The sequence below is a fragment of the Aspergillus homomorphus genome, assembly GCF_003184865.1.
Source record: "Aspergillus homomorphus CBS 101889 unplaced genomic scaffold BO97scaffold_49, whole genome shotgun sequence".
Taxonomy (NCBI): domain Eukaryota; kingdom Fungi; phylum Ascomycota; class Eurotiomycetes; order Eurotiales; family Aspergillaceae; genus Aspergillus; species Aspergillus homomorphus.
The window spans coordinates 43,539-71,462 of record NW_020291935.1 but is presented as its reverse complement, the minus strand read 5'-3'; the positions used below and the strand labels follow the sequence as shown (position 1 = coordinate 71,462).

The 27,924-nt window shown below is 44.6% G+C and overlaps 9 protein-coding genes across 9 annotated transcripts; 4 read left to right on the top strand and 5 right to left on the bottom strand.

Annotated features, from left to right (window-relative positions):
* Positions 1–1,582: 1,582 nt before the first annotated feature.
* BO97DRAFT_376701 (pepsin-like aspartic protease) lies at positions 1,583–3,511 on the bottom strand. Its single transcript, XM_025693030.1, has 3 exons — positions 2,997–3,511; positions 2,607–2,925; positions 1,583–2,549 (listed from the first exon to the last, which is right to left on the bottom strand). The coding sequence occupies exons 1-3, from the start codon at positions 3,189–3,191 to the stop codon at positions 1,606–1,608; spliced, it is 1,458 nt and encodes a 485-aa protein (XP_025547555.1). The 5' UTR covers positions 3,192–3,511; the 3' UTR covers positions 1,583–1,605.
* A 2,430-nt stretch (positions 3,512–5,941) lies between these two features.
* BO97DRAFT_446195 (tryptophan--tRNA ligase MSW1) lies at positions 5,942–7,740 on the bottom strand. Its single transcript, XM_025698622.1, has 5 exons — positions 7,202–7,740; positions 7,063–7,143; positions 6,860–6,975; positions 6,695–6,813; positions 5,942–6,617 (listed from the first exon to the last, which is right to left on the bottom strand). Exons 1-5 carry the CDS (start codon positions 7,625–7,627, stop codon positions 6,169–6,171), a joined length of 1,191 nt encoding a protein of 396 aa, XP_025547554.1. The 5' UTR covers positions 7,628–7,740; the 3' UTR covers positions 5,942–6,168.
* Positions 7,741–7,822: 82 nt separating this feature from the next.
* BO97DRAFT_398281 (mitochondrial 37S ribosomal protein uS10m) lies at positions 7,823–9,180 on the bottom strand. Its single transcript, XM_025694181.1, has 4 exons — positions 9,073–9,180; positions 8,805–9,016; positions 8,324–8,748; positions 7,823–8,240 (listed from the first exon to the last, which is right to left on the bottom strand). The coding sequence occupies exons 1-4, from the start codon at positions 9,124–9,126 to the stop codon at positions 8,065–8,067; spliced, it is 867 nt and encodes a 288-aa protein (XP_025547553.1). The 5' UTR covers positions 9,127–9,180; the 3' UTR covers positions 7,823–8,064.
* A 1,006-nt stretch (positions 9,181–10,186) lies between these two features.
* BO97DRAFT_354175 (ras-domain-containing protein) lies at positions 10,187–13,351 on the top strand (the record flags this gene model as incomplete). The annotated part of the gene is made up of 5 exons (XM_025692085.1): positions 10,187–11,716; positions 11,772–12,009; positions 12,783–12,877; positions 12,929–13,057; positions 13,112–13,351. 5 exons carry the CDS (start codon positions 10,187–10,189, stop codon positions 13,349–13,351), a joined length of 2,232 nt encoding a protein of 743 aa, XP_025547552.1.
* A 462-nt stretch (positions 13,352–13,813) lies between these two features.
* Positions 13,814–15,943, top strand: BO97DRAFT_376690 (serine--tRNA ligase SES1). The gene is made up of 7 exons (XM_025693029.1): positions 13,814–14,073; positions 14,145–14,215; positions 14,294–14,455; positions 14,513–14,934; positions 14,985–15,075; positions 15,126–15,494; positions 15,548–15,943. Exons 1-7 carry the CDS (start codon positions 13,941–13,943, stop codon positions 15,722–15,724), a joined length of 1,425 nt encoding a protein of 474 aa, XP_025547551.1. The 5' UTR covers positions 13,814–13,940; the 3' UTR covers positions 15,725–15,943.
* Positions 15,944–16,161: 218 nt separating this feature from the next.
* On the top strand, positions 16,162–18,507 carry BO97DRAFT_408376 (D-3-phosphoglycerate dehydrogenase). Its single transcript, XM_025695849.1, has 7 exons — positions 16,162–16,642; positions 16,706–17,013; positions 17,062–17,651; positions 17,730–17,772; positions 17,829–17,887; positions 17,942–18,023; positions 18,121–18,507. The coding sequence occupies exons 1-7, from the start codon at positions 16,326–16,328 to the stop codon at positions 18,147–18,149; spliced, it is 1,428 nt and encodes a 475-aa protein (XP_025547550.1). The 5' UTR covers positions 16,162–16,325; the 3' UTR covers positions 18,150–18,507.
* A 496-nt stretch (positions 18,508–19,003) lies between these two features.
* BO97DRAFT_408375 (CDC2/CDK family serine/threonine-protein kinase) lies at positions 19,004–21,448 on the bottom strand. The gene is made up of 8 exons (XM_025695848.1): positions 21,002–21,448; positions 20,866–20,947; positions 20,714–20,810; positions 20,507–20,661; positions 20,429–20,456; positions 20,161–20,374; positions 19,912–20,106; positions 19,004–19,851 (listed from the first exon to the last, which is right to left on the bottom strand). Exons 1-8 carry the CDS (start codon positions 21,109–21,111, stop codon positions 19,077–19,079), a joined length of 1,656 nt encoding a protein of 551 aa, XP_025547549.1. The 5' UTR covers positions 21,112–21,448; the 3' UTR covers positions 19,004–19,076.
* A 132-nt stretch (positions 21,449–21,580) lies between these two features.
* BO97DRAFT_398264 (uncharacterized protein) lies at positions 21,581–22,257 on the top strand. The gene is made up of 3 exons (XM_025694180.1): positions 21,581–21,639; positions 21,703–21,797; positions 21,864–22,257. Exons 2-3 carry the CDS (start codon positions 21,708–21,710, stop codon positions 21,927–21,929), a joined length of 156 nt encoding a protein of 51 aa, XP_025547548.1. The 5' UTR covers positions 21,581–21,639; positions 21,703–21,707; the 3' UTR covers positions 21,930–22,257.
* Positions 21,732–27,445, bottom strand: BO97DRAFT_408374 (putative P-type ATPase). Its single transcript, XM_025695847.1, has 22 exons — positions 27,148–27,445; positions 27,056–27,095; positions 26,484–27,008; positions 26,091–26,432; positions 25,903–26,037; positions 25,784–25,850; positions 25,578–25,709; positions 25,178–25,527; positions 24,982–25,127; positions 24,821–24,928; positions 24,458–24,767; positions 24,242–24,395; positions 23,857–24,189; positions 23,716–23,798; positions 23,535–23,669; positions 23,229–23,461; positions 23,052–23,175; positions 22,952–22,997; positions 22,709–22,859; positions 22,497–22,642; positions 21,864–22,439; positions 21,732–21,797 (listed from the first exon to the last, which is right to left on the bottom strand). Exons 1-21 carry the CDS (start codon positions 27,228–27,230, stop codon positions 22,153–22,155), a joined length of 3,930 nt encoding a protein of 1,309 aa, XP_025547547.1. The 5' UTR covers positions 27,231–27,445; the 3' UTR covers positions 21,732–21,797; positions 21,864–22,152.
* Positions 27,446–27,924: the final 479 nt, after the last annotated feature.

Sequence of the window (27,924 nt, the reverse complement as noted above, 5' to 3'; positions counted from 1 at the left end):
ATATTAGAAAATAATTATTAAATATTTTATTTATTAATTTAAATATAATCTTATTAATAATTTCTAGATTTATAAAGAAATATTATAATAGATAATCTAATTTATAAATTTAAAAAATATTAATTATTTTAATTATAATATATTATTTTCTTATAATTTTATTTTTTTTATTTTATAAATATAAATTATTTTTTAATATTTATTAATATTTTTATTATACTATTATTTATATATATAATATTATTATATATGAATATTAAGTTTATTATATTAGTATATATAGTAAATCTTAGCTCAATTAAGAATTATATTATATTATTATTTTACTATTTTTTATACTACTCTAATAGAAAACTTTTTAGATCTTTGATTTTTAACTATTCCTAAGATTTCTTTTTAATTAATCTTCTTACTTAAATACTTCTCAGCCTTGCCATCAACTACTGTAATATGAGATTTCTTCTTCTAATTAATCTTTTTACTTACTTCTCAGCCTTTGCCATTATACCACTGTAATACCAAATCTATAATATAATAAATATACTTATTTTATTTAATTCATATAATATAAAAATAATCAATTTATATATTCAATCAAAAACTAAATTAAATTTATTAATTTTATATTAGCTCTAATATTCTAAATAGAAAATAAAATAAATTAAATTAAATTAAATAATCAGACTTTTTTTTTAAAAAAGTTAGATTTTATTATCTCTATATATTTTTATTAATAATATATAATCTAATCTAATTAATCTATATTATCTAATTAATTTATTAATTAAATATGAATATCTTATTAAGATTTATTTAATTTATAATTTAATTTATAGTGATTTAGGGGTATTAAAGAAAATTAATTAATTTCTTATTTAGATTTATAATTATTTGATACAAAAAAATCACATAATATAGAATAATTAGATTATTTTTTAATTAAGAAATTAATAAATAATTAAAATAAATATTTCCAAAAGTTAAGATCAAAAAAATTAATAGAATAGTAAGTTTAATATATAATAATCTAATTAATTAAACTAATAAACAAATAATAAAAAAATATTTTTTTGATATTAATTACATTATCAATTATTTCCTAAATAGAAAATTAGATTAGTTTAGAGTTAAGTAATTAAGATAAATTATATTATTTAAATAATATAATCTATCAAGCTTTTTTAAAAAAGAATAATCAAGCTGATTTACTCAGCCAGATTAGGCTAAGTGGGGCTGTATGTCTGACAAACATTTATACAATTCTGTCAACCTTTAAAGTAGTGAGGGTTTATACTAGTCATCTATATCTTTATATATATTAATAATAAGTGCCTAATATAGAGGGAAGGGGCAACATATCAGTGCCTGAGTAATCTGGCCATGTGACGTAGGCCTATAAGCGAGTTTCCCCCACAGAGAAGTCAGTTAGCAACCAACACCAACACCAAGGAATCAACATCTCAAGTTCCGAAGCCCTCCTGAGTAGCCTCATTTCGTTGATACAATACACAGCCAGAGAGAACGGCCATCCATGTTCGCCGGCGCATTTTAATATATTCAGCAGCAGACATCTTAATTAATTACCTGTTATATCTGCATCTAAACTTAAAACACAAACAATACATAGAAACTGACTGCTGCCTCAAATAAAATAAACCTGACCATGTTTGACATTCCCCGGGCTTTGCCGCCTCCGCTAGCTGTAGATGGAACTTCTGTGTATACAGAACCCGTTGGGCCTCCAATCCTGGCCCCAGAGCCATTGGCTGCAACTGAAGTCACGGGATTGGACACCTTAGTCGCACCTGGTACAGAGTCTTCTCCAGTTCCAATCTCCAGAATATTATCCTTAGTTGCATTGAAATTGGTGTTAGCAAGGGAAATCTCGTTGTTTGATAGGTCATAGACCACATATGCGCTGCGTAAAAAAGTGTCGCCCAGAACAGCTGTACTGTCACCGGCAGGAATTATACCGAAAATGCAAGCGCGCTTGCCGTTCTGGAAGTATAGATCCCCGATGTCAAGGATAAGTTCGTCAATGCCAACAGAGATAGCAGGAGATGAGAAGGTATACGTGATATTTATATCCTTCTGTGCCGAGCTGCACGGCACGTATCCGATCCCTGATGATTTCTCATAGACAACATTAAGATCGTTGTAGATATCTTCAACGATGGAGTCTGGAAGATAGGTAAGTGAACTTCCAGAATCTAATAACACTGCGGCTGGAAGGTCATCCGACGAGTAGTTGCGCTTGCTCGACTTGCTACTTAGAGCAACACCAGTCAAGGCAATGATAAATTCCGAGTAGACGCCGCCCACCTTTTGTATGGGCAGGGTCTCGAGCTCCCCATGATATTTCTCCGTATTGACCCCCCCAAACAAGATCGAGCCCGTGCTCGAGTCCAGATCATTCAGCCATAAACTGTATGCATTGGACTTAATCAGGCCATCCCTGACCATAGCATTAGGGAGGTTGGGATAAGCACTGTCACCGAAGCGACCCACCTGCACCTCGTTTGACGGGTACCCAATGCCCAAGACACCCTCTGTCGCACCACACATCAGCGTTTAATATAAAGCCGCTAGCGGTGATGATAGCCTACCTGAAGAACTGGAAGAAAAGCCGATCCCGAACTGAAAGCCTTCCAAAGCGGCGTCTCCTATGTGTAGTGTGTCACTGGCATATATGCCAGCTGCGCCTGTTCCATCCGCGTATGATATGTTGAAATCCGAGGAAACAAATGTGAAAGTCGAAGAGTCATTTACATCATACGTTCCGGATGCGCCGCACGAGTCAGCAGATGAGGAGCAAAGTGTTGAATTAGGTGCATTGCACCACAAATCACTGCTTCCAGTATCCAAGACCAGACGTAGACTCTGTTCAGGTGTACCAAGCGTCACATTGCAGAAGTAAAGGGTCTCCTGTGTCATGATTTGGTAAGTTGGTGTTCACTAAGTGAATAGCGACAGAGATAATGATTGCAATCTTATACCTCGTTGTCAAGTGTTTGACCCACTGTCTCCTCTCGTTTACGTCTCACTCGGTCTCTTGTAATAGGATCCGATATATTGTTACGTTTGATGTCCAATGCCACAACTGCTGGTGTGTCTCGCTTTTGAAGCGTCAGTGCAGCAGCCGTCCGTATTAGCGACAGAGCGGCTGTGATAAAGAAGAGCCAGGGCCACATCGTTAGTCTTGTGCTTTCAATATTCCAGGTCCGCTTGTCGCATTCAATGTGCTCTGATTGTATATACTTGTCAAGGAAGATGTTTCTTATCAATAATTGAGATATCGTTTAAGCCGTGTCCGATTGGTAGCGAGGATTCATTGACCGCTCTCGTTGCTGCGAAAGAAAGTACGTGATTTGAATGTGACAAAGATTCATAGCAGTGGACATGATGCTCTTCTTATTCGGGCAGGCCCACCTTGTTTTCTTAGCAGCAAAGCACTGATATCGCTTCCACTGTTGGAGTCTGTGCGCGTCGGGACTTAGAATCCAGTTTTTTGAGCCCCACATCCTGTTGCCGCCACACTTTTTGAGTTAAAGTAGAATTGAACAAGCTGCTGCTGCTCGCCTCCAGCGATCCTATTTACTAAAGTATGTAGGTCAGGTATATTCTACAGATTATACTTTTTTATGTATATTCTATACTTCTACAGTGCTTGCTTATTAGTCACATCATACAGTAATCTTAATAGTTGATTTGTTTTCCAAATGAATTGATTTTTGATTGTACATAAAAATCTGTTATATGTTAATATCATAGTATAAATATATTATGAGCTTATCTTATATCTCTATATATTGCTTAGAGCCCAAGTTTCTTAGTCTTCTTGATCAAAATTTATTCTATTCATTTTTTCCCCAATGACCTATAAATAATATCACATCAATGTACCTCTTAACATTTTGAATATAAACTCTTCATCTGATAAATATACCAAGAGATCTTGTAAAATTAATATGTCTATAATCTTTCTAATCAAGAATACTCTACAAAGACTCAAGAAATCTGTAAAGGGAAAAGGTCAGCTAGGTGTAGAATCAAGTACTGGTATCGTATAGACATAGACTAATCCTTGCCTTCCTAGGGTAACATAATCAGTAAGCGAGTGGCACGTGTAAGCCAGCAGCACAGAGCTGTATTTAGTATTAAATCTAGATATTTTGAACTTATATAATTCAACAACAAGAATACTTAAAAATTTTAAATAAATATATTATAGAAATAAGTATATTAATTTTTTATAAATCTTATTTAGAAATATCTATATCTTTTTAAAAAGAAGTTATTCTAGAAAAAGAATAAAATACAAAAAATACACTGTATTTTTCTGTATTAAGTCTTATTAAGCTTTAAATTAGAAATCCTTGATATAATTACTAATTTATAATTATATAAAACTGTATATAAGATTATATAGAATAATATCCAGAATTGGTCGAGATATAAGGGATTGAAAATTACTATTTTATATAGGAAATGCAGCGTGCTGCTGGCTTACACGCGCCACTCGCTTACCGATTACATTATAGCAAGGCCTGGATATTTAAGATACAGATTCTACTAAATCATTGACGTCACGACTATTTTGTGACTAAGGTATGGGTGTTCCGTCACAGTAACCACTCGGTTACATGGATTACCCATGACAAAATCACAATTCAGTAAAATAAATCATATCATATAACAGAATTCTATTCTAGCTTTCAATTCTTTTTAAAGTATAACTGGTTATATATATTATATTTATCAAGATTAGTCAGATATTCTACCCTCAAAGAGTTTATAGGTGAATAATTTTTTGAGGTAATACTCACCTATACATACAAGCATGTGGGGCGGCTGAAGGTGACAAGTATGGTGGTCACTGAGAGCTGTGCTCCAAAACTATGCACCATTGTTGTCGTCAGCAGTGGGTTTTACATCAATCACAGGTCACATTATCCAATCATAAATGGTATTGGCAAAATACTCACATATACAGAGTTAGGTAGATACATTAATATTGCACTGAGTACCAACATACAGTATTTACATAAACTATTTAGGCGATAACCAAGAATCGACTTAGTTTTTTCTGTCTTTCTGAAACTAACCTCTTCCGGCGCGCGGACATGGTTCCCGGGTCCGGGTCCTGGGGAGTGCTGGTCCGAACCGGTCGCAACCTTACCTATTGGTATACTTAACCCGCTTCAGGAAGTACCAGGCTCTCTCAGGCTACAGCTGGGCCTTGAGCCTGGAGGTTCCTTGTGTAAATGTGGGCCAGCAGTGAAACACGCCTGACCACCCTAGATCAGTTCGACCGCTTCCTCTTTGAGCTAGACATGAAGCTCGGGCAGGCTCTGCAAATCTAATCTGAAGATTATATAATCCAGTCCCATTGTTACATTATCAGACAACCATACTTACTGAGTAGATCACTGGTAAGTGGGTAGGTGGACCGGAAAGCCCGGGTACGAGTTGGTTATACAAGTAAACTATTCTAGACTATTGCATGTCGCTTGCTGTTGGCGTCGCAAGCACCAAAGCATGCCTGCGCGTGATGCAGCTTTATAACAGCGTTCACAGAGCAACAGGTTACGCCACCTGTCCCCATTATCTGTAAATACCGTAGTCTGTGGCTCAAACCCCGATGATCCTTAGACATCTCTTGTCCATGAGTAGACGGTAGTTGACCTGGTAGTGGAATTCACCGGTAGCTATGAGTTCTATGTACGGGACTGAAGTGTATGACGCAAGTTCCGACACTGTTATAAGAGTACTTGGAGCCTTACATGTCAGTACGATAGTACGTCGATTGTAGAGGATCTGCCCCACCCACAAATCCCCAGTCGGCGAAGACTCACTGGCAACAGGCAGCAGTTGACCGATAGGTCTGCGAATACTGCTCCTATTGGTCTAGAAGCAATATGGAAGAAATCAGTAAAACTCGAGCCACCATTGATTGTTGCTTGAATGGAGATACTTGGTAATTGCCACAACACAACTTAGTGGATACACAAGAGCGAGATAAATAAATGGTGTATTATTGTATTCATAGGAGTAAAAATGGTATGATTCAAGCCTCCGGGCATGAGATTGCGAGGATTACCTTTAGCAATCAAACCATCGATAGTAGAAAGGTGAAGGCAAGAGTTAGCCGTGAATGGCAGAAGCCTTTCATAGACCCATTACGTTCCTAACATGGCTCATGGTCTGTTCGGCATTGGCCCGGGCTGCATGAGCGCCTTGTTCGGAGACAGCATCTAGATACCCGCCCTTATTCGCAATGAGTTGCAGGTATCTTTCCCTAATAGGCGCAAGATTGTCCGAGACCTGACCGGTTAAGGTTTCCTTCAGAGCTCTGAGACTAGCAAACTGGTACTCTGAGACCAATTCCTCGCATGTCCTGCCATCGAAATGACTGAGGATCTCTAAAAGATTAGAGACTCCCGGCCTCCGAATGGGATCATACGTCACACCTTCTTCTGAATCCGTGAGCGCGACCTGGATCTTCTTACGGATGTCCTCGGACGAGTCGGTGAGAAGAATTCTGGATCGAGGGTCACTATGAGATTTGGACATTTTGACGGTTGGTTCCTTAAGAGACATCACTCGTCTAGCAGGTGCTACAGTGTATTCATGGGTCAGCATTCTTTCTCTTTTAGGGTGACACCTGCATTGAGACAGGTTGGCAGCGCCTCACATATGAGAGCCTTTGGAGCCGGGAAGATCTGCCCATAGCGATGGTTGAAAGTATTTGCGATATTTCGGGAGAATTCAAGATGCTGTCTTTGGTCTTCTCCAACAGGGACATGAGTAGCTCTAATTAAAGTTAGTCGGGAATTGCTAGGTGTGGATGGCATCGGACCTATGGACAAGTATATCCGCTGCTTGAAGAACAGGGTACGAGAAAAGACCGAGCCGCAACTCTGATCTTGCTGCTGGGTTTTCGAGAGTTACATCGTCGGGTAATTGAAGCTTGCTCTATGCCGTGTTAATGCCGACGCCTGTTTTATGTTTCGTCGGTACGCTGCCTGCGATACGCGCCCGTCTTTCATTGCGATTGCTCACCTTCCACTGAGTCATTCGTGATAGATACCCAATAGATGCTATCGTACATAAGATCCAGTACAGTTCGGCATGTGATTGGACCTATTGGTTGGTCAGAGAACGAGAGTAAGAGACTGGCTCGGAAAGAAGCGCAGCGTACAGCAGACTGATAAAAGATCGTGGAGCGATTCGGATCCAAGCCAACAGCGATTAATGTGGCGAGCATCTCTTTCCTCCAGCCCCTCAACATGTGACATTTTTGTGGTACTGTCAGCGCATGTAAGTCCACGATAGAGAATATCAATTGTGTCTCTTCAGTCGCACTATTCTGCAACCGCACCCATTCCCTTAAAGCACCCAAGTAATTGCCCAGATGAGGCACACCTGTCGGCTGTATACCAGAGAAGATTGTGCGAGGTGCATCGGAAGCATGCTTCGTCGTACAATTGCCAAACCATCTGTTAAGGCGATAGCTTTTCAGCCTATCAGCTTTGAAAGGTGTTACAATTGACCGGCCATTCAAGGGGCGAGGCGAACTGGCAAAGCCAACAAGGCGTCCATCGAGGCGAGTGATCTTCCTATACATGATCCATCAATACCACCGTGTTAAGGCGGGTTGCAAATTCAGACATGACTGTAGCAAGTCCTGGATATATCCGCTGGACGTGGTCACGTGATAGGTTCGTAATACCAGGCTCGAGAAACTTGAAATGAGAGAACGCGTTGTACTTTATGTTACCCCTGAGTAGTCTGAGACGTGAGGCATCTATACCTTATAGCTATCAATTAGAACGAGTGCGGGTCGGATGACCCGATATAAATACAGGCAACGGACACAACAAAACGATGTTGTATTGTCATTCATATTTGCGACAGTTGTTTACAGGCAGAACGAGATGAATCATCATGCAATGACCTGGAACAAGAGGTTCTCTGAGGCCGCTAGGGTTGAGCATGTGAAAAAGACAAGGACTAATGATATAGATCATACATGGTAACTTATGTGTAAGTATCCATGACTTATTACCGACTGCCGACCTCTGACAAGGGACTTTTCGTCGTGACCAGATGGTTCTTATCCAACATGTCAGTAAGCGAACGATCGGACCTCGTATCTTCCCTTTGACCGAAGTATGAAAACAGTCCTTCAAGTGACCTTTCCGTTTCTTCACCGGTCTTATCCAGGTTCTCGGCGACATCTTAGAAGTTGCGGACACTGTGTCAGTTCCTGCACAGACGAGAATATGGATGCATGGAAGCAATAAGACTGAGTCAGACATACCAAGACTATCATACTCCCAAATGTTCGCTTTCATACCAACTCCATGAAAAGCATATTTCCTGAGAAAAGCCAGCCATGCCTGAACGGTCTCAGGATTACCATCTTTTATCTGAATTAGCCGACGAAGTGTTATACGCTCGAAATTCTCTTGGCTCTTCTTGTGAACGAAGTTGCTTCGAGGTACTGTCCAACGTTCGACAATACGTGGTAAAGGCACAGGCCCAGAGGCAGGAAGGCCCAAGTAATACGCCGCGCGTATAGCGAAATCAGAGAAAAACTCAACATTTCGTACACTGTAGGACCTCAATTGCAAATCACACACTGGGAGGCCATGTTCGGCCTTTCTACGAAGCGGCCGCAGATATACTGCTTGAACGCTTCGTGGTAGCCGTGCCTTACCACTGAGACCGTTCAAGCGCTGTTCCCTACAATGATAGTTAGTCTGCTGATCAGACAACACCTCTTCAAGTGGGTATCAGACCAATTAGTCACTGGGAGCTCAGGCGACCCGGATGGCTGTGTAAGTTGACCATTAAGTACGCTCGGGGAGTTAGACTTGTCGGGAAGTAGACCTTCGCCCGAGGACATCACATTATCTTTGACCAGACTGGAGGTGCTAGGTATATCAATGCTGGGTGTATCAATGCTGGGCGGCTCTTTCAAGGAGCTAGAGTGTCGTGACAATAAAAGAGGCTAATCAATAATGGGGTCAATGTGTTATCATCAGAGGGTGTGGCACGGGGTCTCACCTGTAGTCGCTGGCCCGCCCGTAAGAGCAGGCGCGGGCAAGATAGAAGAGACATGAATGAGATGGTAGCTATTAGCAGTTCTGGAGCATTCGAGGCATAGAAAAACTCTCCTATCAGTATGCTAGGTTTTCCGGACCAACTTTTTCACCTTGGGCGGTCGCATGTCCTTGGCCGGCTGTCATTGGTTCATGGCTGACCGCTTCCATGATGTCTCTCCCTAGTTCTCACCTGGCACATACGGGATGGATGGCCGTCGGCGGCCAATCTTACTCATAAATTCACTTCCACAGGCCTTTTCCTTCTACATTAAGGCCCCCTTTCATGGTAATGTACTCATTTCCAGACGAAAACCAGCGTTTACAGCTATTATACTAAGCCTGAGTTCTTGAACATCTCTTGCCGCTTCATCATGTGAGGCATTTGTCAGCAACTTTCCTGTACCCGGCCTTTCTTATAGGATACAGCTGCTCATTGCCAAGTGCTTATCATAAGGAAGCCCGCGCTTTGCTTGATTGAAGTAGTTTTATCGGTCGTCGCTCAGATGCCTGATAAAATGCTTAATAGAAGCACCCACAAGGCGCTTCGGCAGCCAGCCACAGGTTGTGCGCCTGCCAATCAGACGGAGTGTTCGTTAAGAAACCATAACCCAAGGCATTTGAGCAATGCGCAAGCGAACAACGCCCCAGATAATACATTTCAAAGCAAAAGGCTGCGGGTGCAAAAGCCCATGCAACAGAAGAGACAAAAACTTGCCGCTGCAGAGCAAATGAAATCAGCCCAAAACGATAAGATTATGCGTGGTAGCTATGGCGCCCAAGAGATTGGTATATTGCGTACGGCCCAGCAACGCGCACAGGTGAATCCGGCTTTATCTGATGTGGCTCCTGCTCTAAAGCGACAAGATGGCAGCCAGATTCGCTCTTACAGCAAACCAATACCCGTCGCCGAGAGAACGTCCCTTGTCTCGTCGCTGGCATCCGCCAAGCCAACAAAGTCAGATGGCCAGGCGTCAGCACACCGACCGAGCTCATCACCAACGTTAAACCATACCCAAGTTAGGGATCGATCTCAGGAGGCTCTACCAGATACTCAATCTCGACAAAAAACAAAACCAATGCGCAGAAGGCTTATTGATTCATTAAGTGCGGCACAGGAGTCAGCCCTGAATGAAGTATCCCCCTCCGACTCCGAAGCCCATGACGCAAACACATCTTCGGACTTCAAAGTTCGTAGAAGAGAAAATGTTGGCTCGCCGCAAACAGACCAAAATCGGATTCCAAAAACCTCCACAGCATCCATAGAGAGTGCCAGGGAGACAAGAACATCGGCACCACCAGCTCTTTTACGTTCCAGGATAACCTACGCTCGCCAGCGCTCTTTTCTAGGAAGTGCCTTGAACGACTCTGTCTCTGGTATTCATGATGCTCCGGTCGCAGCTTTGAACAATACCGAAGCCGGGATACTTTCTGTAGCCCACAAAGCTACCACTTCACTCCCGCTGTCGGCTGATGGCGACGATCCTGGCAGGCCTGTCCGTAGCATTCACGAGCTCAGACAGGCTGGGGACAATGCTCGCTTCCAAGAGTCGGTTGAGTCACTATTCGATGACATCGACAACCCCGGCAACTCGACTTCCGATATATGCAATGGGATAATCCAACTGTGCAAAAAGCTACTCGAACCCAACTTTATGCATAGATTCTCGGAGAACGCTTTTGACGAACGACTAGTGAAATGTACATTGGGCAATCTGGACGTTGTCCCTACATGTCTGACACTATGTGCCTATAGGTTGGTTTGTCTTAAAGGAATACACTCATACTCGCATTTGAGAACGTTTTGGGCACGACTTGTCGATAGATCACAGTCACTGCTCATGGTGAAAGACGATATCATGTCATTGGCAGGCAAGCCACGATCTCATCTTTCGAAAGCCGTGCAAGCCTCGCTAAGGGATCTTATCCCACAATTGACTTTCTTGTTGTTTCCCGATAGCACGGCACCGAAACTCTACCCACATTTGATCATTCTTTCCTGCATTCAATATTGCTTGGCAGTATTCCAAGACAAGAGCCACCGCATAGAGTCAATGTCTCCGCCTATGTTAAGCAGTCTCGTCGGGCTTCTGCTTCCGAACAGTGCTGAAAGCCCAACACACCCGCCTCTCCATAACAACTTTCAAACGAAATCAATGACTCTCCGTATCCTAGAGAGCTACATAATGTTATCCCCTATGCCACGCTATCTGTACAGCAGTCCTTTCCAGAAGTTTGTCCTACTACACAATGACTTCATTGAATCAGCTCAGGATGATCAAGGCAGACAAATTCTGGCACTGTATCTGAGGGTCATACTTAACCTCACCAATAACGAATGTTTGGCGTGCGAACAATATGCCTCCCCCGAGATGATCATTGGATTTGCTCGAATTGTCAGCGCAGGATTGTCTAGTGCATCTGCTTTCTTTGGCTCTAATGAGCATGATCCTGTCAGCCTTGTTATCCTGGCTCTGGGTATCCTTACAAATCTGGCAGAACAGAGCGAGAGTTGCAGAGCTTGCTTTCTTATGCCAGCGCATGACTCACAGCCCCCCCTTGACATACTTGTGCAGCAGTTTTCTCTCAACATTGACCTTGTCAGCCATGTAAGTATTGCAACTTCTGCTATTGAGCAAAGATTCGTACTCATTTAAATTCTAGGCAAAATCCGTTTCTGAGGTACATTCCACTGTTGCTGTTGGCTACTTGTCAATACTATTGGCTGTCCTCTGTTTGCATACAGAACCATGCGCCCGGATTCGAGAATTGCTACTTAACTTTGGTAGAGAGGTCGCCTCTGTCAAATCAACGGCCAAGGAATTCTTCCTATATTATGAGAAAGCTGAACGAGATTCGCGACTCACCGAACCTCAAGAAAATGGCAACACATCCACGGCACGTTTGGCACGTATTATAGAACAGATAGGCCAGCAGTAGAACAAACCATTCCAATGGTCAAGATATCTTTATTCGATTATGGCATTGGTATCAAATTCCCATCAAATGCCTATCATGTATCAGGTTTGAACAAGGGAATCCACCATTGACATATTTAGTGGGTGGAATATAAATTGCTCGGGTCATACAATAAGAGGATCTCGTATATAGCTACATAGGTATACACTAACTACACCTAATTGTGACAGAGAAGAAGGGCAGTGGACTTGGCAAACTATAATGATAACCAGGGATCGGCGATAATCACAATGCGCTAAGTCCCCTGCCCTTCCCGTCCTGACATAATTAGTAGGTGCAGCCGTTTGACTTGTTTGCCACTCTCGGCTGAGTTCATACGTCCCCAATCCCATCTTATGATAGAGAGCTGCTGGGTCTGCTCCGTACAAGTCCTATAGTGCCACTTATCATATCTTCCTCAACATTTTGGAGACTCTGCCAGCGCTGCGCTCTAAAGCTCAAATCAATCGAATATCCTTCCGTGCCAGTGTACATTTAAGCCAATAAGCGTTGGTTCGCGCTGCTACTCAAGGGGAAGATGCCTAGTGCTCCAAAGCAGCGGAAGATAGCTATTGTTGGCAGTCGCTCTGTGGGTATGAAATCGTTACATCCTCCCAATATTCACTAGAAACAATCACTAGACTCTTGCATGGTTAACTATTGGCTTTTCAGGTAAATCTTCTCTTACAGTTCGATTCGTTGAACATCATTTCGTAGAAAGCTATTATCCGACGATTGAAAACACGTTCAGCCGCATCATCAAATACAACGGCCAAGATTTCGCAACTGAGATTGTTGACACAGCCGGCCAAGTGAGAAGGACTCCCTGGAACCGACCCCAGCCGTGGCTAATCCTGCACTAGGATGAGTACAGCATACTGAATTCTAAGCACTTCATTGGCATCCATGGGTACATTATTGTTTACTCGTTGTCATCCCGTCAATCATTCGATATGGTCAGAGTTATCCGAGATAAGATATTAAATCATCTGGTAATACTTCATATTCCATGCACTATGATTTTTCATATTGACACAATGGTATAGGGTGCCGACCACGTGCCCCTTGTGATTGTCGGAAACAAAAGTGATCTCAAATCCGAGCAACGTCAGGTCTCGCTTGAAGAAGGTCGGCAGCTGGGTGAGGAGTTTCACTGTGCGTTCACTGAGGCTAGCGCTCGCCTTGATTACAATGTTGGAAAGGCCTTTGACTTGATCATTGGCGAGATTGAAAAATCACAGAATCCGTCTCAGCCTGCAGGCGGCAACAAGTGTTCTGTAATGTGACTCTTCTATATGCCACTGGGTATAAACTTTCATGTAATGTTTCTGGGTGGGCTTGGGAATCTGTTTACATATGTCTTACCACCTACAAAGCCTAGCTTTGTCCTATCCATGGCGTGTTCTTGGTTCTGTTAGTTAGTGTTTTATATGTTTGTCATTTTCGATTGGATCTGATAATAATCCATGCTAATAAAGCTTTCTATGCTAATTGTGCTTTTTTTCGTGGAATGGTGTTGTTCGTGGAAACTGTGAATCCTCGGATTTATTTATTGGATAAGAACAATGACCAGAGTATATGCTCTGTAGTTGAAGCTGAGGCCTGGGGCAAGTGGTAAGATTTGGTGCCTGGTGCATGGATACCTATAGTCGGCCTAATGCCCGTTTGATGCTATACCCGAATAGTAAGGCCACCTAGATTTTTGCCCCTCATGGATCCAACGCGGAAAGAAAGTTCACCCTTTCTTAATTGCCCCTCTTTGTCAGTCACCGGCCATTTCACCCTGACCGATCAGGTTCCATTTCTCATAACTGAGTCGCTTCCATATCTGCGCGTACTCGAAATACTGAATAAATATTCTGGTTGCTGCTCATCATGTTAGACCTTGCCGATTTTATCACCGACCGCGGGGGTAACCCGAACAAAATCAGGGACAGCCAGCGCAAAAGATATGCGCCCGAGACTGCCGTTGATGAAGTCCTCAGTCTATATGAAGAGGCAAGAAGTGGTATGTCTACTAACAATTCGATGAAAACATTGAACAGGAGAAAGGCCTACTAAGACGGTTCTTCCCTTCAGCACGCTACGAAGTCATGCAGATCAATTCCCAGCTCAATGCACTTCAGAAAGAGATTGGTAAAATGAAGAAGGTCGGGCTTGATCATCCAATCCTCCGTAATGGGTTCAAGTGAGAGGCATGTATCTAACAGACGCGAGTTGACAAACAGAATAAGGAAGACGCAAGCTCCCTCATGGAACAGAAGGCTGGCTTGGAGAAACGCAAGAAAGATGCTGAGGAACTTGCTGTCCAGAAAGAATCTCAGAGGGACAAGAAAATCCGGACCATCGGCAACATCGTGCACGATACAGTCCCGATTAGCAATAACGAGGTGTGTGTCATGTGCATGTCAATGTGTTATGAGAATCATTACTGACTCACTCGTTAGGATGACAATGTTGTGGTCAGAACATGGGTGCCAGAAAACGGGAAGGTGGAAAAGCGCGATTGCCTGTCTCACCATGAGGTGCTTACACGCCTTGATGGGTTCGACTCGGAACGTGGCGTCAAGATTGTCGGCCACCGTGGATATTGCTTGACGGGATATGGTCTCTTCTTGAACCTTGCGCTCATTAACTATGGACTGGAATTCCTTTGGGGAAAGGGCTATACACCCAATCAGCCTCCTCAATTCATGCTCAAAGATATGATGGCGAAGACCGCGCAGCTGGAACAGTTCGACGAGGAGCTTTACAAGGTCACCGAGAGCGAGGACAAGGCCACTGATAAGTATCTTATTGCTACGTCAGAGCAGCCTCTTTCGGCACTGCACGATGGGGAATGGCTTCAAGATAAAGATCTCCCGATCAAGTGAGCACCGTGTTGACATGTCCGTGTTGAATCGTGCTAATTTGGGTCAGATATGCTGGATATAGCACGTGCTACCGCAAGGAGGCAGGTGCCCATGGAAAGGATGCGTGGGGCATTTTCCGAGTCCATCAGTTCGAAAAGGTTAGGCCGTTAGTGGCACCCAAATTTGACCGGCACTAAAGCTCGCGCAGATCGAACAGTTCGTTCTCACAAAACCGGAAGATTCGTGGCAAGCTTTTGAAGAGATGATGGCCACGTCGGAAGAATTCTATCGGTCCCTGGGACTACCATATCAGGTGGTAGCAATTGTCTCCGGGGCGTTAAACAACGCTGCCGCTAAGAAATATGACTTGGAAGCCTGGTTCCCTTTTCAAGGGGAGTTTAAGGAACTAGTTTCCTGCTCGAACTGCACCGATTATCAATCAAGGGCACTGGAGATCCGCTATGGCATAAAGAAAGCGACAGACGTGAAGAAGTCCTATGTTCATGCTTTGAATGCCACTCTATGCGCCACTGAAAGAACACTCTGCTGTGTCCTCGAGAACTACCAGACCGAAGATGTACGTTATAAGTTGAGCGTTTGTTCCAAGGTCTTTAAGCTAACAATGGATAGGGTATCAATGTGCCAGAGCCGCTTAGAAAATACATTCCAGGAATGCCGGAGTTCTTGCCCTTTACAAAGGAGCTTCCCAAGGACAGTACCTCTCAGAAGTCGAAGGCCAAGCAGGCTTCAAAGAGCGCGATTGGTGCGGAAGACGCTGCCAGGAAGTTGCAGAACCTCCAGGTTTGAGTGCCAGCTCTTCCCCCAGCAGAATACGAACGCCTCTTTCAAACCGAGAAGAATCGCCCTGCCACCAGGATTCTAACAGATACTTTGACAAGCATTTTCCGGAACTTACTGTCACAGGTGTCAAGCTGAGACATAAATGCCTTATTTTCATCTCGGCGGTAGAATTAGCTTTTTAAAGATCGTATTGTTTCCAATCTTGACCCGCGTTGCCTGATAGGTAGAGAGATAATTCGCCCTTTGTAAATGATTAGAGCCATTGGTCATACAGGGCCATTAGGGCCTGCTCACCTAAATTTGTCAGTACTGTAGTTAATTCATTCCTATGCGGCAAACCAAGTAACTGGGATAATTATTAGTTGTGTTGTATTCTCTACGTACAAGGAGGGAAGGGTCGGCCCCGCTCTTGCCCCTCTACTTGTGCTTGCTTGCAGCGATGACTCAACTTTCAATTGCACATGTGGAACATTGCTCTTAAGACTCCGGTTCCGGAGGACTTAAAAAAGCCAGCTCCTTCCCTCCTTCTATAATCCGGCCACCACTTCGTTCATCTACCTAGAATCCCTATCGACAGTCTCCCTCGCATATAAATAGTTAAACAACAATGGCTGCATCTGCAAGGGACTTCGACTCCGTTCAGGAAGCTTCGAGCCTCAGCGTTTCGCAGAACCCGAATCTGTCCACCTCCCCTACGGCCTCGTTTCAGTCTGCACCATCCAGCCATGGAGGCTCAGCTTTCGGCAGCCGCACAATCCCTCTCGCCAACACCAAACACCTGAAGCCATTCGCCACCGAGGACATCAAAGTATTACTCCTGGAGAATGTCAATCAGACAGGCAGGGACATCCTCACCAAACAGGGCTATCAAGTTGAATTTCTTAAATCGTCACTTCCGGAAGACCAACTTATTGAGAAAATCCGGTTTGTTCACGGCATCTCCTGTGTTCTTTGAATGATGTTTATCTGACCTTGTGAAATTCAAAGTGATGTGCACGTGATCGGTATTCGATCCAAGACGAAACTCAGCGCTCGCATCTTGAAAGAAGCGCGGAACCTTATCGTCATTGGCTGTTTCTGCATTGGAACCAACCAAGTTGACCTCCAATACGCGGCTGAACACGGTATCGCTGTCTTCAACTCCCCATTTAGCAACTCCAGAAGTGTTGCCGAGTTGGTCATTGCTGAAATCATTGTCCTCGCCCGTCAACTTGGCGATCGCTCAAATGAAATGCACAATGGCACTTGGAACAAAGTGAGCAACAAATGCTGGGAAATTCGCGGGAAAACGCTCGGTATGCGCCATTTGTATTAGCTGATAGAATTGAGCTGACTTGTGCTAGGGATAATTGGATACGGCCACATTGGCGCTCAGCTTTCTGTTCTAGCTGAGGCCATGGGAATGTCGGTCATATTCTATGATGTAGTGAACCTAATGGCATTAGGTACAGCCCAGCAAGTGCCGACTCTGGAAGGGCTTCTTTCTCGAGCCGACTTTGTTACTTGCCATGTTCCCGAGCTTCCGGAAACGAAGAACATGATAGGACAGCAGCAGTTCGAGCAGATGAAGACTGGTAGCTATCTCATCAATGCTAGCCGTGGCAGTGTCGTGGATATTCCAGCACTTATCCACGCCATGCGTTCTGGCAAAATTGCGGGAGCCGCTCTTGACGTCTATCCTAACGAGCCGGCTGGCAATGGCGACTATTTCAACAGCGACTTGAATACTTGGGGAGCAGACCTTCGTAGTCTTAAAAATTTGATCCTGACCCCGCATATTGGAGGTAGTACCGAAGAAGCACAGCGTGCAATTGGCGTGGAAGTTGCGGAAGCGTTGGTGAGGTATGTCAATGAAGGTACAACATTGGGCGCCGTCAACCTCCCTGAAGTCGCTCTTCGATCATTGACCATGGATGAGTCAAACCATGCCCGGGTGAGTACAGATATACTCTATGCATGCATATATTCATGTATGTTGGAATGGATCCTCCGTCTAATTCATGGCAAACAGGTCGTTTTCATCCACCAGAACGTTCCTGGTGTTTTGCGGAAGGGTAATTATGACATTCTATATTGTACTTCTCACATTTTGATAATTAACCTCCGACAGTCAACGAAATTCTTGGAGACCACAACGTTGATAAACAGATGACCGATAGCAGAGGCGACGTGAGTTCACCTTCTTGAGAATAAGCGTCGGAATCCTCAATTGACCGTGTGCAGGTGGCCTACTTGATGGCTGATATCAGCGACGTCGACAATTCCACAATCAAGGATCTTTATGAGAGACTTGAAAGCCTTGGGTGTATGTACCACTTGTTCGGAAATCTTCCTTCCCTCCTTCCTACATGACTTGCGACGCTGACTATGAGCTTCCTCCTTGGTTATTTGGACTTGTCCAGCACGGATTATGACCCGCATCTTATATTGAAGACAGTAGTCCGCAAGCAGCATCGGGCTGCTTATCGTGCTGGGTAGGTTGACATGGAGGGGCTATTATGTTAGTGGTCTCTCAACAGAGGTAACATAACGGGATTGAAAAGCAAAGAAAGCAAAGTAAATATATATCATAGATGCGCTGCAGACCAGCAGGCATTCACTCAGAGCCCACAACTTGAAGGCGATTCCTTCTATATTGGTGTGTACTGACTGGGCTTTGCTTTCGGATAAGCCCGCTGAACTAGTTATTATTTGCACATACTTGGCCATATGTTCAACACCGCCGTACAATCTCGAATCTCACACCCGATGAATTAGTCAGGCTTATTATCACATATTAGGGGGCAAATGATAAGGTATGAATTGTATAGTGTAGTATCACCAGTTTCAATATAATCTCTGTATTCCACTGCCTGTACGGAGAGTACATGACATCACACCCTTTTCCAATGTGCAAGCGACCCGCCACCGCCTGCGGGAACACTAAAATTCTGCCATCCTCAAAATACTGAGCCTGCGGCAACACTGTTGCCCTATTGCCTAGGCCGCCATCAGTCCCTTATGCTGTAGGCTGTGGCAAGGCGACATACCTCGAAAGAGTCGAAACCAGCACCTGCAACCGCGTAGGCGGGGACCAAGTCCCCCCCGCTCACAGCCTTGTATGTATATGCACATAAAACGCGAGTAGATATCAATCATAATATATCTCTTCGTTTAATGCATACGCTATATTGCCTTTACACGTATTCCTACCGTGACAAAATTGATTTCATAGGCTGAGGCGTACGACTCAAGATAGACCCTGATAGACTCATCAATGAGAGCCTAACAGGGAGGAACTAACACCCTCCATTGCTGATTCCTTTGCTTTTCATATCACTATCTCACGAATGCGCATGTTATGTTACATGATATTATTTTATCTGCGATAGAATGCTCTATCAGTTCCACGAAAACCATCTCTGGCGTAGGGACTCCGGCTCCTCCTCCTCGATGGATTATCACGTGCATGCTCCTGCCGGGGGTGTTGGTGATTTCCGGGGTAATCGTGCCCATCGGTACTAATGCTGACGCTGCCATCCCTTTCGCGGGAATACTCAACCGGATTCGTACTAACGCGAGGAACGTAGGAATCCACAAGGACTTCAGATCGCCCTCCTGGACGGTTATAGTCCCTTTCACGCCCGAATCTGTTCACATTACCATTTGGCCACTGATGCGCCGGAGCAGGAGGTTTGGGGGGTAGACCGCCCCTGCGCCAAGAGCCTGAATGTGATTCCTCGCCAAGCCCTGCTCGTGGGTATGATTCAGCAAGCCGGTTGTCAAAAGAACGAGGCTGAGAATCTCCATGGCCCGCACTAGGATGCGGCCGGGTGGAACGCGCGGCATTAGGAAGGCGATTTATCTTGTTCTCAGCAACAGAGTGTCTGTTACTAGATGCCGTCGTCCAGCTCCCATTTGCGGCCGTTGCTATGGAACCTCCAACGGGTGCAGGAGGCATCGGGGCTCTTTGGCCCCGGAACCTTCTCCTGTCAAGTTCATGGGAATCTTCAAACGATGGCAGCTCACCAGGACGTGCAGGAAGTGGTAAATTAGAAAAATAGGGATGCTTTAATGCGTCGATGGCATTGATTCTTTTCCTCCAATCAAGTTTCAAAAGTTCACCCAACAGGGAGACGGCAGTAGGGTCTTGACTACCTCATGGTCAGAAGACGTGGCTAGAAGCGAGATTGAAAGGAAAAGAAAGAATATACTCTTTGAAAACCTCGAACAACCTCCCAGATCTGTTCCCAAAATTCTTCACACCTTCACACCCCGGAAGTAAAGACCATCCTGGCATTGTCTCCTCGGTAGGTGAACCTACCAGATTGAAGATAAGCTGAGCCTGGTTGAGATCACTGTTACCGGCAAGTATTGGTTTTCCTTTGAACATTTCACCAAAGACACAACTGAAGCAGTCAGAAAGATGGCTAACTGTCGCAGTAGATATACGGAGCTCTCACCCGACACCCCACATATCGATTGCCGTAGTGTAACGCCGAAGTTGAAGAAGAAGCTCCGGAGGACGATACCATCGAGTCACAACGAGAGTTGTGTAATCCCTTCTCGCCTCCCCACCACCTTTCCCCGGCTCAGGAGGAGGTTCCTCATATGGCCGAGCTAGACCGAAATCAGCGATTTGCAGGATACCCTTGTTGCTGATGAGTAAGTTCGCCGCTATGTGACCATTAGCCAGGCGTCGATTCTCCCCCTAAGAATATAGAATCCGACCTTTCATGTCGCGGTGTAGGATGCGGTTCTATGGCATGTTAAAATAGCAATTGTAACCCAATCATAAGTGGACAATACCGCGTGCAAATATTTGAGCCCCTCGAGGAGTTGCAACATATAACACTTGATTTGTGCCTCAGTGAATTGAACCGTTGGATTCTCTAATAGCCCCGAAAGATCATGTTCCATGTATGGTGTCACCATATACATGCTTGGCTTCTTTCGTCCTTCCCCTGGCTTATAATCAGCGAGTGGCGATCTTCATAGGGCCCATCCTTAGCCTACCTTTGCTTCGCTCCACAGCCATTTCTCTGAGGTGGAGTATATTAGTGTGAGACAACATTTTGAGGAGCTTAATCTCACGGAGAGCGGTTATGGGGAACTTGGAGAGGGTGAGTGAGCCTGATCAGTTTTGTCCGAGACCGTCGTTTTCTTACCCCATCCCTCTCATTATGCATAAGAATCTTTTTCAGCGCGACGATAGTATTATCCTTCTTCGACCTGGCTTTGTATACCTCCCTATCTCTGTCTTAGTATGTGAAAGAAATGCGACGATTGGCTATTAGTACGTACCCAAATGTACCTTCACCGAGTTTACCAAGAAACTCGAATTCCCGAATATTAGTACATCCACGAAACCTGGGACACCCATACTCATCTCTCTCAAGAGATGTTATGACCATTGTCAATAATCGCTGCCCCGTCAACAGCAGGAAATGGGCATCTGAGACGCGAACGGATTGACGTGTCTCCTCTTTGAGGGCATTCGTTAAACTGTACCACTAAGGGGGCGAGGAAACTATCCCTCAAGCGGCGATTAGAAACAAGAAAGCCTCACAGAGAGCAAAATAAACAATTCAGATACGGAAATGTGTGATGTGATGTTGAAGCACAGAGTTCGGTGTTCGAGCCGGCTATGATGGATGCACTCAAATGTTTCTCAATAAAACAATGTGAAGTGGAGAAATTCCGGTCAGCATAGCATAGTTCACATTGATTTGACTGCTGCAACATTAAGACTGAGCATTGTGAAGGCTCAAGAAGAGTCCACCAAGAGTGGCCATTGCCGGAGTGATTCTGACCGAGTCACATGACTATATAGAGGTTCCCGTGACCGTCACCAAGCCAGACATCTCCGGAACTTACTCCATCGTTCACATTCCAGGACACTGAGGAAACTGCTAGTCGCTACAATTTGAAAACCCAGGAAGGTATGCCAATATACTGTGTGCTTTCAAGAATACTGGTCTCGCGAGCTAATATATTCAATTTAGAAGACATGGCATCAAATCATCCCATTCACATTCATCCCGCACGACCTCTGTATCGCTTTACTGCCACAGCCTTGGGGGCTAGCATGTGGTTCTTCGTAAGTGAACCCCGAGCTTTTTATTTTCCAATCTTTACTAATGACATCTGTTCTGCACCATTACAGCTAATGTATCGAGCCAAGAAAGATGGTCCTGCCCTGTTAGGATGGAAGCACCCTTGGGATCATTGAGTGCGCATTGTCCCAGTGTGTTCAAGTTATTTGCTAGAGCCCAACCACTCATATAACCGAACGGCTATGTCTTTCGGGGATCAATAAACGGAAACAAAGAAGAAAGAAACGGATATCAATCACCAACCAGGCTTAGATATCTCAACCGTGAACTCGAAGAGCTCCCGTAAGAACGCGGAAACCTTTACCATCCTAACAGTGAACACTGCTCAGGGGGTCAAATTCAGTTTCTCATTTCGTCGAGTAGCATTTTGTAACGCCGACGTTTCTTCGACTTGTCCTGTCGCAATCTTTCAAGTAATTTCCCCACCTGACGAGCAAAAGTAGGAAGAAATCTTCTTTCAGCCATCCAAGAAATGAAAAAGCTTCCAGAAACAATCAATAGCAACTGCCACGCAAAGTAGTTTGGGATAGACGTCAACTGCATGACTCGTCTGAGCCACCGACTGGGTCTGAAAAGCATATAGCATGAGAATAGTAGATTCAAGAGCACCATGAACAGGAACGGTTCTGGGGGTCGTTAGCTTTTATTCTCGTTCAATTTTAGCAATGATTAGTGGAGCTCACTGTTCGAGATCATTGGTTTGCGAAACGGCGGTCCGGCGCTGAGCACGACACTTGACAGTATGTATTGGAAGCTAGAAATCAGAAAAAGTACGGTATTTGCAGAGTTCCCAATGTTGTTCTCCAAGCCTGCATTGGGAGGTTTGAACCTATAGAAAATCGGTCAGCAAGTCTCTATATAAGTCGTTCTCCATCGCAACAACATTCGAACATACCAAGGTTGCAGTTGAACATGTTTGTATGCCACAAGCTGCGTGATTATGCACAATGTAATTTGGCCAAGCAATGGAATCAACACTTTGCGCGAGACGAGATCTGCTGTAGGTCGTTTTCGAGAAAGTATTGGATGAGGGCCGGTCCATCCCACTAGCACTATGCGTAAGCATGCTTCTTAATATTGCATGCGACCTGCAGAGGGACAGGAGTATTTGTCATTCACTGATTCGAGATGCACTTACTGAAAATCGCAATTGGTAAGATTAGAAATAGATCAATGAAAAGAAACTTGATTCAGTCAGTGCGACGTTGCCACGCTTGCTATCGTGCTGTAAAGCGTACCTGGAAATCGCCCAGATTCGACGCGGACGCATACAACAAACTAACAGTTGCGAACTGTATGGCCGAGTAGAGGCTCATGTACTTGAAGCAACAGAAGCTTGTAACCAAGGCAGCTCGACCTTCCCTACGAGCGAGTTAGTTGTAAGTTTCCTTAATTGCAGGCAGAATATTCTATACCTAATCAGCGTAGGGACACAAGAAATATCAAATTGACGACTCGTGAACGGAGCAGCGACAGAGGCTTCAGCATCTGACAATGAGATACCGACGTCGGCAGCTTTCAGTGCACCGCAGTCATTAGCACCGTCGCCACAGAAGCCACAACAGTAGTCGAGGGACTGGAGCTTCTCAACCAGTTCATGCTTCTCATCCGGCGACATTCTTGCGAATACACTGCCACGCACAAGCATCTATACGTGTATTGGTTAAATATGGACCATAAGACAGGCAGCTGACGAAACTAGTCGCCGGTCATACACCTACTCTATCGAGGATTGTTTCGCTGCCAAAGTCGACGGCCCATCGAAAGACTTCACCACTCACAGCAAGGGAGTAGTTATTAAGGTTGGAGATATTGCCCGGTACGGATAAGTCAATACCTGTAACACTTGCCTGGGGCTAATTTTTATCAGCGAAGGCCATCATTCCGAACATCGATGCATACCATGAGTGTAGTTGGGTCAAGCCTGATTGCAGGATCATCGACGCTTTCCCAACAAAGCGAAGCATTGGAATCATGCGCATATCCTATGATCAAATTAGCGGGAGCAAGTTCAACCATGCACAATATAGCAGAAGTGTCTACCTTGTAGGAAATGAGGAACGAAACAGTGTTCGTTGCTACTGACCAACCCACACTCACGAGCAACACTAACTGCCGTTAGTATGTTGTCACCTGTACACATGACATTGCGTATGCCTGCTTGATTGAGTTCAGCGATAGTCCTAGTAGTCTTTGGTTTCAGCTTGTTTTCAAAAACGATGAACCCGAGAAACTCCAGATTGCACTCAGCGTCATGACGAGTCATTTTCTGAATCTTCATCCAGCTTAACTTCGGCTGATACTTGGCAGCACAAGCAATGACGCGATAGCCTTTATGTGTGTAATAGCCCAGAAGCTCGTCAAAGTCGCGGGGCACTGTGAAGTTGCTATCAGTATTGTGAGCCTAACAATAGGTAGATGTGCCCACAGCTTTCCGGGAGACAGATTGCCTTCACACTTTCCGGGGCGCCTTTGACAAAAGTCCTAGCCCCCGGATCACCAAATTGGCGTACAACCACACTCGCGCGACGCAACTCCGAGATGAATTCAAAGTTGCGCAAAATACCGAGCTCCACAGGTGCCTGTGCGATGTCAGCTTTTGCACCAGGTGCCAGTTCCCTGATATGCTAGAATGTCCCCATACATGTGGCTCATCATCTTGCTGGTAGCCGGCAATCGTGCCAGTTCTCTCGGGTGGCTTTGCGATAGACGGCATGATTGTTTCCGAGTCCGGCTGTTCAATGTGACTTCCCCCTTCATCAAAAGACCATCCCGTGAATTGAAACATCTTAACATCCAGAGGATCTCCCAGTAATTCACCATCGACCACCCTCAAAGAATGACACGTTGCCATGGTGTGGAGAATATTAGCATAACTGCTGGTATCATGTAGGGCAGGACTGTGTGCTTGAATATGGGTGTCGAAATTGATAGTGGAAATTAGACCAGAGAAGCTGCAACTTGATCAACGGATATAGATGAAAACTGAAAGTGTATCTGTACAAACCTTGCATTATTGTCCACAATTCGAATGCCAAGCACGTCTAGTCCATCCTCGGTCAGTGTCCCAGTTTTATCGAAACAGATTATATCTAGCTTCCCGCCAACATTGACCCTAGAACGAAGTTTAGCGTATTCCATTCAGTACAAAGTAGTAGTAGATCCCACCTTTGCGGACTGATGCAGAATATCTTATGATTCTTGAGTCGTGAAAGAGCAAAGTTGGTTCCTATACTCAACGTAGCAGGTAGCGCTGGAGGCACAACAATCGTGATCAAGTCAAGTGCTCGGACGATGATGAACTGCCAAGGAAGCTTGTCTGCATTAGCAAGAACTTAGTCAATGGTGCAATCCACACTCTTACCCCCAAGCGGACGAAGTTCACAAACGAGGCAATGAACCCTAGAATGGCAACAAGGCCCATGACTGAGATATAGCGGAATGAATCTCGGTAGAACTTGAAACCAGAGGGTTTGGGAAAGAGCATTGTCCGGATCAGGGCACCTTTAGTTGTGAGAAATCCCGTCCTCACAACAACCGCTAATGCTATAGCTTCATCATCATCGACATTCTGCGGGCGTCGCGCCCTTATTATCTTTGTACCGCTGAAAAGAAAGTGCTTCGCAAGGTTAGGATCAATGGAAGGTACATTTAGATCAAGATACCTCAACGCATCGTCTGTCAAAGGAACCTTAGTGACAGGGACAGATTCGCCTGTTACGAATTAGTCTATTTCACCAAGGAAACAGATATGCCAAGCAGACCTGTCAGCATACTCTCGTTCACTATACAGTCCCCGGATAATAATATACAGTCACAAGGGACTTGTGTGAGAGAAGGATCCGAAAACTCATAGACATCTCCTGGGACAAGCTCCCTGGATGGAATAGATCTCCCTGTAAGCCAGAAGCATTAGGGTATGGTTGGATGATCGAGCCATATAGGAAAACTTATAATAAAGTCTACTTACAAAATCCATTTCGAAGAACACGGGTATCGCATTCAAATAGCGAGAGCTCTCTTAAGCGGCTCATTGTCTGCAGAGAAATAAGCACTCACGGTATTGGCGACAGTTCCGCAAAAACGCACCGTTCTGGTTTCAATGACAGTTGCCCCAATACTGATGACTGAAATGAGAAATATGCAAACGGCGTAATAATAGTATTCATCGAGCGACCACAGTACAAGGCTTGCTAGCTGGAAGATGTAGAATGGGTGAAAGGCCTAAAGTGTTAGATTTTGAACCGAAAACATCTAGCTAGGTATGCAACGCTTACCTCATCCATAAGAAGCTGAAAGACAGGCTTCTGCTGAATGTCAATAAGGTTTTTTCCAAATATTAGTTCTCGATTGTCACGATCATCGGCGTCCAACCCGAGCCTCATTCCTTTCACATTTGTCCATGAGGGATCTTTCCAGCCATTTACCAGACAGAATCGATCCTCGACAGGATGGTAGAAGAAGCGTAGATATCTGTAATCGATGCATCTCAATTGAGCAATAGTGGGGTCATTGTCTTCATCATACAGGCGGCAGTCAGGATCTGCCCAGATTGTAGAAAGAGGGCGCCCATAATCTTGACAGTCGACTGATTGTATTTGGAATCGATTCCATTGATCCTAGCTCTGATTGAGTAAGAGTGGATGGATCCCGGAGTTAGGTTTACCTACCTCAATCGCAACCCATCTGCAATCGTCGAGAGGGACAGATTTACCCAACAGACGCACGCGCCATTTTGGGAACCACCGAAAGAGTAGATAGGCGAATCCAAATGACAATGCACACAGCATGTAATACATTACCAGACCAGTGATGCTTGTTGAGAACCCCGCGATCACAATTGTCAAGTCTTCTGACATGATGTGGACTTTCTGACTTGTTCTATTCTCGCCTCTCCAATTCTGCGCATACGAACCAACAGACAATGATCGCTGTAGTAAGGGGTCTTCAACAGAGCCTCTTGAGTAAGGTCGGGGCTTAGACGACCGTATTGACCCGTCTGTAGTATTGAAGCCATCCACTGAGATTTCGTCTCTATCACTGTCAACGTCCAATGCATCCTCATGCGGCCACATTGCGTGCTCCTCATTGTCTTGGAAATATGTGAAGCTAGTATTGGAATCCTTTCGATCTCGACGATGGGAAAAGGAGACGATGCTTGATGGAACACTCTCTGACATCGGACCGTCATAAACCTGCCTAGGTCAGTCGCAGGAGCGAAACAAATCTCCCCATGACATACCTCATTGCGAGCCATTCCGACCTCGGACATAATGCTATAGCTGCAAGACCATCAGTAAGGGACAGGAAAGAATTGGCTTTGGTGTAGAAGACCTGCTTCTCATGGAGTTGCGCCGATTTTCAGCTCCAGGCGAATAGACCTCGGAGTACGGGGCCTGCACTTGACGGTCCTCCATGTCGATAATGGCGCCCTGCCGGTTCGCTTCTCAGTGTCCAGTGGGTTGTCTGATATATAATATTTGCGGCACTTTTGTTAATATTGACGGGCGGGAGTTTTATGCCATTCTAATTCATATAAATTGGTGATTCGGTGACATATACTGGCGTGTTATAATCGACGGATAAAATTGCTTAAGTTATTAGGCGTGTGTTTGATTAAGTCATAGGCCAGCGTACATTCAACGGAGTGTTCCGTCGTTGATAGATAAGTCACCCGTGTAATGGGACAGTACATAAATCTGTGTGCAGCAGCGGGCTGCGTTCCTCGGCAGTACAGTACGGTACAGTACGGTATAAGTGAAATAAGGCTACTCTAGGTAGCTCCAGGCTGTGCAAGACCCCTCCGCCCCTCTGCTGTAATTTCTCCAATAATATCCGTAGGCATTCCATGGGCTCCAAAGTAGAGGTTTGACACCATTTGCACATATTGACTACATACCAACAAGCAAACTATTGATGTGTATGTAGTATGTATCTTTGAGAAAGCTCTCGGCGCTTAGCAAAAGTCTTAGAAACAAGTAAAAAAACATGTCCGAAGTTGAATGGGAGCCGTCAGTCTGAGACCTCGCATTCCTTACTTCTCAGTACGGTTTATCGTGTATCTATGAAAGTCAAGATGTATCAAAGCTCGGAGTACGGCTTGTTACGAGT

What these genes read in the sequence shown, in the direction of transcription:
- BO97DRAFT_446195 (XM_025698622.1), bottom strand. Translation starts at nt 7,627, where the DNA reads ATGTATAGGAAGATCACTCGCCTCGATGGACGCCTTGTTGGCTTTGCC. An exon ending in CACGAATGACTCAGTGGAAG is followed by an intron (nt 6,976 to 7,062) that starts GTGAGCAATCGC and finishes AACACGGCATAG; the next exon opens with AGCAAGCTTCAATTACCCGA. An exon ending in GCGGATATACTTGTCCATAG is followed by an intron (nt 6,814 to 6,859) that starts GTCCGATGCCAT and finishes AACTTTAATTAG; the next exon opens with AGCTACTCATGTCCCTGTTG.
- BO97DRAFT_398281 (XM_025694181.1), bottom strand. Translation starts at nt 9,126, where the DNA reads ATGTCTCTTCTATCTTGCCCGCGCCTGCTCTTACGGGCGGGCCAGCGA. An exon ending in GGGCGGGCCAGCGACTACAG is followed by an intron (nt 9,017 to 9,072) that starts GTGAGACCCCGT and finishes ATTATTGATTAG; the next exon opens with CCTCTTTTATTGTCACGACA. An exon ending in TTGGGAGTATGATAGTCTTG is followed by an intron (nt 8,241 to 8,323) that starts GTATGTCTGACT and finishes GCAACTTCTAAG; the next exon opens with ATGTCGCCGAGAACCTGGAT.
- BO97DRAFT_376690 (XM_025693029.1), top strand. Translation starts at nt 13,941, where the DNA reads ATGTTAGACCTTGCCGATTTTATCACCGACCGCGGGGGTAACCCGAAC. An exon ending in GATAAAGATCTCCCGATCAA is followed by an intron (nt 14,935 to 14,984) that starts GTGAGCACCGTG and finishes AATTTGGGTCAG; the next exon opens with ATATGCTGGATATAGCACGT. An exon ending in AGAACTACCAGACCGAAGAT is followed by an intron (nt 15,495 to 15,547) that starts GTACGTTATAAG and finishes AACAATGGATAG; the next exon opens with GGTATCAATGTGCCAGAGCC.
- BO97DRAFT_408374 (XM_025695847.1), bottom strand. Translation starts at nt 27,230, where the DNA reads ATGGAGGACCGTCAAGTGCAGGCCCCGTACTCCGAGGTCTATTCGCCT. An exon ending in AATCTGTCTCCCGGAAAGCT is followed by an intron (nt 24,190 to 24,241) that starts GTGGGCACATCT and finishes GCAACTTCACAG; the next exon opens with TGCCCCGCGACTTTGACGAG. An exon ending in CTTACCAATTGCGATTTTCA is followed by an intron (nt 22,860 to 22,951) that starts GTAAGTGCATCT and finishes GCATAGTGCTAG; the next exon opens with TGGGATGGACCGGCCCTCAT.
- BO97DRAFT_376701 (XM_025693030.1), bottom strand. Translation starts at nt 3,191, where the DNA reads ATGTGGCCCTGGCTCTTCTTTATCACAGCCGCTCTGTCGCTAATACGG. An exon ending in GTCAAACACTTGACAACGAG is followed by an intron (nt 2,926 to 2,996) that starts GTATAAGATTGC and finishes ATCATGACACAG; the next exon opens with GAGACCCTTTACTTCTGCAA. An exon ending in CTTTTCTTCCAGTTCTTCAG is followed by an intron (nt 2,550 to 2,606) that starts GTAGGCTATCAT and finishes GTGGTGCGACAG; the next exon opens with AGGGTGTCTTGGGCATTGGG.
- BO97DRAFT_408376 (XM_025695849.1), top strand. Translation starts at nt 16,326, where the DNA reads ATGGCTGCATCTGCAAGGGACTTCGACTCCGTTCAGGAAGCTTCGAGC. An exon ending in TCCTGGTGTTTTGCGGAAGG is followed by an intron (nt 17,773 to 17,828) that starts GTAATTATGACA and finishes AACCTCCGACAG; the next exon opens with TCAACGAAATTCTTGGAGAC. An exon ending in TGACCGATAGCAGAGGCGAC is followed by an intron (nt 17,888 to 17,941) that starts GTGAGTTCACCT and finishes GACCGTGTGCAG; the next exon opens with GTGGCCTACTTGATGGCTGA.
- BO97DRAFT_398264 (XM_025694180.1), top strand. Translation starts at nt 21,708, where the DNA reads ATGGCATCAAATCATCCCATTCACATTCATCCCGCACGACCTCTGTAT. An exon ending in GGGCTAGCATGTGGTTCTTC is followed by an intron (nt 21,798 to 21,863) that starts GTAAGTGAACCC and finishes GCACCATTACAG; the next exon opens with CTAATGTATCGAGCCAAGAA.
- BO97DRAFT_408375 (XM_025695848.1), bottom strand. Translation starts at nt 21,111, where the DNA reads ATGGTCATAACATCTCTTGAGAGAGATGAGTATGGGTGTCCCAGGTTT. An exon ending in GGCTCAAATATTTGCACGCG is followed by an intron (nt 20,457 to 20,506) that starts GTATTGTCCACT and finishes AACATGCCATAG; the next exon opens with AACCGCATCCTACACCGCGA. An exon ending in CCTACACCGCGACATGAAAG is followed by an intron (nt 20,375 to 20,428) that starts GTCGGATTCTAT and finishes ATGGTCACATAG; the next exon opens with CGGCGAACTTACTCATCAGC.